Here is a 9587-nt window from a genome sequence, read left to right as displayed (position 1 = left end):
ACATTTTAAAATAATAAATTTTAAGATGTTTCTTAAAATTTGTGGTCTTTAGTTTTCTGGTAGGTATAAGTATCTCTTTTATATTTTTGTAAATATTTCAAAATTCAAAAATTGAAGCCTTGAAAAAGACGTTTCAATTAATCGAATTTCAAATTTCATTATTTTGAAAATCTTGCACTGAATTAACAAATTTTTTCAAAAACCAAAACACTTTTGTACATTCTTAAGCTACATTTCAAGACTATTAACAAAAAGGTCATAAACACTTAGGTTGCGGCATGGGTATATTTCGGCCACATAGAGAAAATACTAAAACGTCTCTTTTGATATTTCTGTATAAATTGTAATCGATAACACAACTATACCTTGCCACTGTTTTTATCGAGACAAAAGTAAACTCCAGATAATTATCTAAATGCGACAAATCACTTCGTTTCGTATCTCATATATCGGATGATTTAGTATTGAAATTGGAATGGGGTCGTTATTCGTATGTTTCGTATTTCGTATGTTTCGTTACTTCAGTACCCAGTAACGAAACATGCGAGTAACGATACTGTTTAGAAAGTAACGTTTCGTTACTCGTTACTGAAGCAAATACCCGCATTTTAGTAACGAATACATAAGATTTGCTACAGCTCTAGTTTCCACACCACACTGGAGCACCCTAAGTGAGTATAGGCTGGAAAATAGTTTTGAATATAGACGAAAAAAGTTATAGGGAAAGAATTCGTGTGAATTTTTTATTTTCACACGTCAAAATTGTATTCCGCTCTGCATTTAAACTTCTTCGTATGAAAAAAAAAAAACTAAATTTATTTTTAAACTTAAATTAATTCTTGTTCTTATTTGTTTGGTAGAAGCTATTATTAGAATTTAAGAGTAAAAAGGTTTTCAAAAACTTGGCGCAGAACTGTGATTCCCCATTTTTATGTTTCAGTGCATACTTTTGCAAAAAAAAAAAAAATTCCCTCGATATCTCATAAAATAATATTTTTGGCCGTCATATTGCATCTCATTTTCTGAGGAATGGGTATGCATGTTAAAGACAATTAAAACACCCTATGCAGTATTTAAAAAAGAAATTATTTTCCACAATCCGCGGCTAATAACTTCACACAGTAATGAATTACGTTCGTTCGGTTCTCACATTTACTGGAAATTCAATTTACAGGAAAAAAGTGAAATTATTTAACACTGCAATTTAATTTATTTCTCATGTAAAGCTAAATCCTAAATTCTGAAGAAGAATGCCGGAAGCAGCATGTGGTTGGGTCTTCTTCTGGAATATAGTCAAAAACTGCGCAAAAGATAAGTAAAGCAGAGTAGAGCCTGCTGCTTTAAACAGCTCGGCAGTTCCATTAGCTTTATTGGACTCTAGTTTGAATTCCTTCTTTAATTTCGCTTAGCACGCTTAGGATCGTAAACATTGCAAAACTAACATCTCTTGAAGAAGGATTTTTCTGGGATCGGAAGCCCATTATGTTAGTCAGTTTAAAAGAGCCCACGCACTGATTTGTCAAAATGGTGCCTGACCTTTATGCAAATAAACACAAAATCAACACAATAAAATAAATAAACTCATAAACGAATATCGCGAGTACTTTAGAAAATCTTGTTTTATTTTTATAATTATGTTAAACATTTTTAATAGGCCTTTAATTCCCTTAAGACTATTTTAACAGCATCAATAATCCGTGTATACAATGCATTTGAAGCTGCTGAAATACATGCTCGAGCTGCCTTAAGACCTTGTTTAGCTGATAGATCACCACCTCTCAATCCAGCGATTGCTACTTTTTCAGCTAAATTCATATCATTATAAAGATTGACTCTACCTTTTGAAACTTTAACTAGAGCTGGTACAAGTGTTTTTAATAGATTTTTACCACCAATATGACCCGCAGCTCCAATACCGAGAAGTGCATCAGCTGAAACAGCTAATATGGAATTGTCCACAGTTAACAATTCTTTATGCAATGCAGCAACAGCAATTTCTGGGTCATTTCCTAATAGTTTTTCCACAGCATCAATAGCTCTGTAAGCTTTCACAATAGTGTGTGAATTTTCTAATATCGACGATAGAAAACTATGATAGATTATATTGAGGGCATCAAAGGCGGGTTTTTCAGTTATTGAATTTAAAGCTTCCTTGAATGCAGCTGTAAGTTCATCAATGACTATCTGAGCTTCAGGAGTTTCATCGGTTACACCAGTGTCTAAGAGATTTTCGGTAAAAGTTTGAACAGGAACTTTACCACCAGTAGCCGCAGCTTTTAAACCTTCAAAAGCACTAATAGCTGCTTCATCTAGAAGCTTGTAGATAACTTCTTCACCAGTATTAAAAACCTCATGAGCAGCCAAAAGTGCCAAATCAGATTTTTCAGTTGTTATTCCTAAAACTGCCAGTTGGTTAGCATTGTCTAAACTCTTGAAAAGCAGAGCTCCACAGTGTTGAAGTAATTCGATGGCAGCTCTTAGTCCTGGTCTTGCCAGCTCACCAGCTATTGCCAAACCAATACCATTCACAATTTGCACAGGATAAGCAACAGGGAAAATATTATCCTTAACAAGTTCAACTGTTTTAGTGATTGCTTCAACTGCGGCTGCAGGTTGCTTGTTTGCCATTAGTTTGTGTGCTTCGATAAAGGCTGCATTAAGCCTTTGCCTACAAGATGCCAATAGGTCAAATGCAGATTTAAATCCTTCCACAACAATAGTTACAGCATTTGCATCAGCTCCAGCAATTATACTTACATTGGCAGATTGGTTTAAGATCGTAAGTGCTTTTTCGACAGCGTCTTCCCTTAGTTTGTCAGTTAACTGGATACGTTCAAGTGCAAAAGTGTTATTCAATCCTTGAATTGGTGGTGGTTTAACTGGGGTAACTGCATTTTCAATCAGTCCTGCGTCTGCTTTTCCAATAGAAACGTATAACACAGCCGAAACGGTGAGAATAAATTTGCTCAATATCAGCATTTTTAGGAACACAGGAACACGATTGTCGTCGTCGAATGTTTCGAAAGAAATATTTTAAATTGATTAGCGATAACCATTTTTATATCATTTTTTGTTTAAAAGCTCTAAGTAAAAACTGAATAAATAATGATTATACGCAATTTATCAGTGTCAATTTTAAATATTTACACACATTTTCCAAACTTTTTTTTCAGCTTATATCTGTTGGTAACTTAAGGAATGGAATATTTTGAATTGTTCTATGAAATTGCTCATAATTTTGGGTTAAAGCGATTAAAGTTTCAAGTTGCAAGCAAATTGATAGATTTGAGCAATTTTAAACGATTTTTACGTGAGTGAAAGCCTATTCAAACAGTTTTTTTTTCTCACGACTGCAGTATGTTTGTTCATCTACTCCATCACCCAGAGAAAAGTCGGTGTAAAATTAGCCTATTTCGGGGGCTAACTCTGCTTAGGACTAAGGCAATTTTGGGGTAGCTTAGTCCTAGGCTAATTCTGCCTATTTTCCTAAGGCAAATCGAAAATTTTCAAATTTACCTAAAACCTAACATAAAATTTACCTATCTTACCTATTTCCTAAGGTGATTTAAAATTTCCCCTCCGAAGTTTTACCTATTTCCTAAGGTGAATTAGCTTAGTCCTAGGTTGATTTTACGTATTTTCTAAGGTGATTTAGCTTAGGCCTAGGCAGATTTTACCTAGTTTCTAAGGTGATTTAGCTTAGGCCTAGGCAGATTTTACCTAGTTTCTAAGGTGATTTAGCTTAGGCCTAGGCAGATTTTACCTATTTCCTAAGGTGAATTACATTTTCCGAATTCAATTTTACCTATTTCCTAAGGTGAATTACCTTAGTCCTAGGCTGATTTTACCTAGTTTCTAAGGCGATTTAGCTTAGGCCTAGGCAGATTTTACCTAGTTTCTAGGGTGATTTAGCTTATTCCTAGGCAGATTTTACCTAGTTTCTAAGGTGATTTAGCTTATTCCTAGGCAGATTTTACCTATTTCCTAAGGTGAATTACATTTTCGGAATTCAAGTTTACCTATTTCCTAAGGTGATTTACCTTAGTCCTAGGCTGATTTTACCTAGTTTCTAAGGTGATTTAGCTTAGGCCTAGGCAGATTTTACCTAGTTTCTAGGGTGATTTAGGTTATTCCTAGGCTAATTTTACCTATTTCCTAAGGTGAATTACCTTATTCCTAGGCAGATTTTACCTTATTCCTAGGTAATTTTTACCTATTTCCTTAGGTGAATTACCTTATTCCTAGGCAGATTTTACCTATTTCCTAAGGTGAATTAGCTTATTCCTAGGCTAATTTTACCTATTTCCTAAGGTGAATTACCTTATTCCTAGGCAGATTTTACCTTATTCCTAGGTAATTTTTACCTATTTCCTTAGGTGAATTACCTTACTCCTAGGTAATTTTTACCTATTTCCTTAGGTGATTCCATAGCTGAAAAAAATCCTTTTTGAAAAAAAGAAAAAAATCATTTAATTTTATAATTATAAATATAATTTATTTTCGTTTTGTTTGTTTAAACATAAATTACTCTTAGATTAAATATAAACTACTCTTAGATTTTTTAATGGAAGAACATGCTTTCTTTTTACAAACTGACTTCAGCAATACATTAAATACACTACTGGACAAAATAAAATACGCACTATCCGATCTTTCACATTTATGCTATTCTCGCTCCCCAAGTTATCAATAAAATATTCTTTAGTGAGAACTTAAATTATTTTCTCTCTCGTTTCAAGCATTTTTTACGTTATTTCGACAGAACCGTATAAGGATAGTAGTAGACTTTCTTAATCACTACTTAAGAATATTTTATTGATGACTTGGGGAGCGAGAAAAGCATAAATAAGAAAGTTCGGATAGTGCGTATTTTATTTTGTCCAGTACTGTATACGTAGAACTTGGACTGTACAAAATAATACATTGATATAATTTAATTAATTAATGCATTGATATCATTTAGTAAAGTTGAAACAGAAGGTATTTTTTTACCTTCTTGAATATTAAAGAAAAACATTTGTATAAAAACCCATACCGAAAAACACTGTGGAGGGTATTGAATATTTAAAACATAAACGAGCTTTAAATAAAAAATAATACACTCTAAATATGTATCTAATTTAAACATAATACTGTCCAAGGATACGTAAAAATTATTATAATGAAATCTCTCACCAACAACAATTATTAAGGGCTGCAGTTTTGTTTTCGACTTTAAACATTCCTCCCTTTTTATTTTTAGCATAGGTTCGATCTGGTTTGCACATTCCACTTCCAGAGTGAAAGACGATCTTGTATCTTCAATTGTGAATTTTTTCAATTTACCATGGAATTGCTGCGATGATGGAGGCAACACTCCATGTAACAGAGTTGCATAGCCAATATTGACGTTATCTGAAAATAATTTAATACCGCATAAGTAAAAAATAATTAAAAAATTAAAATAAAACAGAATTAAAAAAAAAGAGTTTAAATAAAAACAAGGTTCTACCTATGTCAAGGTCGTCAATATTCTCCCTGAATTCATTGAGGAATGATTTAAGAGCGCTGCACTTGATCCTCGCTGTGAACAATTCTAGGGCTATTTTCAAAAATTGTTCCCATTTGGTGAAGTCGAACCCATTATTCGGTTTTATAAAATTGTAATCCATGGCAATCTGTTAATAGACAGAATAAAACATACTATTATGTAGAAGATTATAGATATTGTGTACATCAATGTAATTAATTAAAGTTAAAGAAATTTTTTAGTGATATAAAATATATACACAGTTTATATAACTGAAAATACTCTTTTATCCCAATTTAATTGGCTTATATCAAAAATGGTTACATCAGAAAGCGTCGATCGTTTTAACAAAATGCGCTCTACGCTTTTTGATCTTATAAAAACCTATTAAATGTTCTTACCAGTTCTGGCGCTCGTGAATATTTGTAAAGCGGCCACTCCTGAAGGACTGTCTGGAGGTCAATGTCAGAGCTTTGGGAAATTATATCCCTCCTGAATGGCATAGTGTGTATCCATTGTTTAGTAACTGTTTCCCAGTCCCGGTTATGTTTCAGCTCGTCGCAAACCCTTTGCATCTCGGTTTCTGTAGGAAACATTTTTACGACCTCTGCCATGTACGACCCCTAAATATCTTTTGTATGAAGATAATCCATTAAATATTGTTGACATGATTTTTCAAAGCATTTCAAATTGCTTTTTTTATCACAACCATGTAGAATTTTCAAATGCATGAATAATTTTTTTAAGCAATTAAATTCTTCTGAGCAGATAACGCAATGCATTTTCAACTTGTTGACTGTAATAAGAATAAGAATTGTTTTTTTTTTATTTCGGAACTAAATCTATTAAGTATTTTAATTTCAAAAAGAATTATCTTAGTCATTTAATAGTAGTGATGGAAACTATCGAATGATTTGAACTATCGATAGTTAGTAACTGAATGATTTGAACTATCGGATAGTTCATTCATCCATTCATTCATTTATTCATTCGGATAAAAACTATCAAATAAACTATCACTAAAAAAAAATCATTCGAATGAAAAAACTATCGTTGAAGAAAACTATTCAAATGAAAAAACTATCGTTTGAAAAAACTATTCAAATGAAAAAACTATCGGTTGAAAAAACTATTCGAATGAAAAAACTATCGTTTAAGAAAACTATTCAAATGAAAAAACTATCGTTTGAAAAAACTATTCAAATGAAAAAACTATCGTTTAAGAAAACTATTCAAATGAAAAAACTATCGTTTAAGAAAACTATTCGAATGAAAAAACTACCGTTTGAAAAAACTATTCGAATGAAAAAACTATCGTTTGAAAAAACTATTCGAATGAAAAAACTATCGTTTAAGAAAACTATTCAAATGAAAAAACTATCGTTTGAAAAAACTATTCAAATGAAAAAACTATCGTTTGAAAAAACTATTCGAATGAAAAAACTATCGTTTGAAAAAACTATTCGAATGAAAAAACTATCGTTTAAGAAAACTATTCAAATGAAAAAACTATCGTTTGAAAAAACTATTCAAATGAAAAAACTATCGTTTAAGAAAACTATTCGAATGAAAAAACTATCGTTTAAGAAAACTATTCAAATGAAAAAACTATCGTTTAAGAAAACTATTCGAATGAAAAAACTATCGTTTAAGAAAACTATTCGAATGAAAAAACTATCGTTTGAAAAAACTATTCAAATGAAAAAACTATCGTTTGAAAAACCTATTCAAATGAAAAAACTATCGTTTGAAAAAACTATTCAAATGAAAAAACTATCGATTAAGAAAACTATTCGAATGAAAAAACTATCGTTTAAGAAAACTATTCAAATGAAAAAACTATCGTTTAAGAAAACTATTCGAATGAAAAAACTATCGTTTAAGAAAACTATTCGAATGAAAAAACTATCGTTTAAGAAAACTATTCGAATGAAAAAACTATCGTTTAAGAAAACTATTCAAATGAAAAAACTATCGTTTAAGAAAACTATTCAAATGAAAAAACTATCGTTTAAGAAAACTATTCAAATGAAAAAACTATCGTTTGAAAAAACTATTCAAACGAAAAAACTATCGTTTGAAAAAACTATTCGAATGAAAAAACTATCGTTTAAGAAAATTATTCAAATGAAAAAACTATCGAATAAAAAACTATCAATTAAAAAAATTATTCGAATGAAAATAATAACTAAATAAATGAATGAATGAATTATTTATCGAATGAATGAATATTTTAAATTTATATTTTAAATTCATAGTTTTTCTTTTTATTGGATAGTTCCCATCACTATTTAATAGTTCGGGGCCAATTGAAAAATTATTATAGCTCATAGAAAAAAAGTAGAATAATCCTTAGATCAAGAATAAGAATGATTTGAAAAACTGAAATGTTTAATTCAAAATGATAAAGTTTTCAAACTTGACTCAGTAGCTGCCGAGTAGAAGTGAGAAAGTTTCTTACTTTAAAATTGTTTCAAATCAAACTTTGTAATTTTTAATTATACAACAAAATCGATTGCGATTAAAGTTAAAGATAAAATTGTAGATTGCAAATTTAACTAAGTTTTGTTACAAATTTAGATATGAAATTCAAAAAATTATGTTTAATGGGGTTGGATTTTGTTAAGCTGCAAAGCAATCAGCTAACAAAACTTAAAAAAGCAATAAAAACTTTCTGTGGACATATTCTTCTATATCGCTAGTACTTAAATACCTAATCATTGATTGAAAATCATACCCTTTGACTCCTTTGACTCCTGACCAATCTTGTTGAAGTTTTTTCACGTTTCTTCCATCAGCTTTGTTTTGGGTCTTATTTTGCGTGAAGGAATGGTGATTTTTAAATTGTTGATCGGCTTTAATGAGTCTATATGAAAGTAAAGAGACAAAATTTCATTAGAGTTAAGAAAAAAATAAGTATTTTAAAATTGAACAAAATGAACCACGTAAGTAAGTAACTGGGTCAAATTGGTCTTCGAATTGAGTTCATGTAAAATGAATTTGGACTTTGTGAAGCTGCTGAGTTATCAGCTCCCAAAAATTAAAAAAAAACAATTAAAACTTTTCGATGGACCAATTCTTATATCTTTCAGCTGGGTACAAATGGGTTTTGAGTACTGATCTATTTATTTTTATAGGAATGATTTGCTCTATCTTGATATTTTTGATGCCCAATGATAGAGAATAAAGAGTTTATTGTGCAAAACCCGAAGATTACAACTTTGTGACTTAATCCCTTTGTACCCGGCGGCATAGATATATGACTAGTACATATACTTAAAAATCTAATCATTTATTGAAATTTGAAAATCATACCTTTTTCTTTATCTCCTGACCAATGTTGTTGAAGTTTTTTTCACGTTTCTTCTTTATCAGCTCTTGTTTTGGGTCTTATTTTACGTCAAGGAATGGTGATTTTTAAATTGTTGATCGGCTTTAATGAGTCTATATGTAAAGTATAGGGAAAAAATTTTAATAGAGTTAAAAAAAAAAAACAAGTATTTTAAAATTGAACAAAATGAACCACGTAAGTAAGTAATTGGGTCAAATTGGTCTTCGAATTGAGTTCATGTAAAATGAGTTTGGACTTTGTGAAGCTGCTGAGTTATCAGCTCCCAAAAGTAAAAAAAAAAAAAACAATTAAAACTTTTCGGTGGACAAATTCTTATGACTTTTCCGCTGGGTACAAAGGGGTTTTCAGTACAGATCGGTTTATTTTTATAGAAATGATTTGCTCTAGCTTTATGTTTTTGATGCGCAATGAAAGAGAATAAAGTGTTTATTGTTGAAAACCCGAAGATTACAACTTTTTGACTTAATCACTTTGTACCCGGCGGCATAGATATACATATATAGGGCTAGTACTTAAAAATCTAATCATTGATTGAAATCATACCTATTTCTTTGACTCCTGACCAATCTTGTTTTCGTTTTTTCACGTTTCTTCTATCAGCTCTTGTTTTGGGTCTTATTCTACGTCAAGGAATGGTGATTTTTGAATTGTTGATCGGCTTTAATGAGTCTATATGTAAGAAAAACAACTTTAATAGATAAGAAAAAATTAAGTATTTTAAAATTG

The 9587-nt window shown here is 30.7% G+C and overlaps 1 protein-coding gene across 1 annotated transcript; it reads right to left on the bottom strand.

Moving 5' to 3' along the window:
• Window positions 1-4871: 4871 nt before the first annotated feature.
• On the bottom strand, window positions 4872-6105 carry LOC129914959 (uncharacterized). The gene is made up of 4 exons (XM_055994410.1): window positions 5911-6105; window positions 5492-5657; window positions 5134-5394; window positions 4872-4906 (listed from the first exon to the last, which is right to left on the bottom strand). Exons 1-4 carry the CDS (start codon window positions 6103-6105, stop codon window positions 4872-4874), a joined length of 657 nt encoding a protein of 218 aa, XP_055850385.1.
• Window positions 6106-9587: the final 3482 nt, after the last annotated feature.

This window comes from Episyrphus balteatus, chromosome 3 (assembly GCF_945859705.1).
Source record: "Episyrphus balteatus chromosome 3, idEpiBalt1.1, whole genome shotgun sequence".
In the NCBI taxonomy this organism is placed as follows: Eukaryota; Metazoa; Arthropoda; class Insecta; order Diptera; family Syrphidae; genus Episyrphus; species Episyrphus balteatus.
The sequence above is the reverse complement of the archived record's forward strand: the minus strand, read 5'-3'. Positions and strand labels throughout refer to the sequence as shown.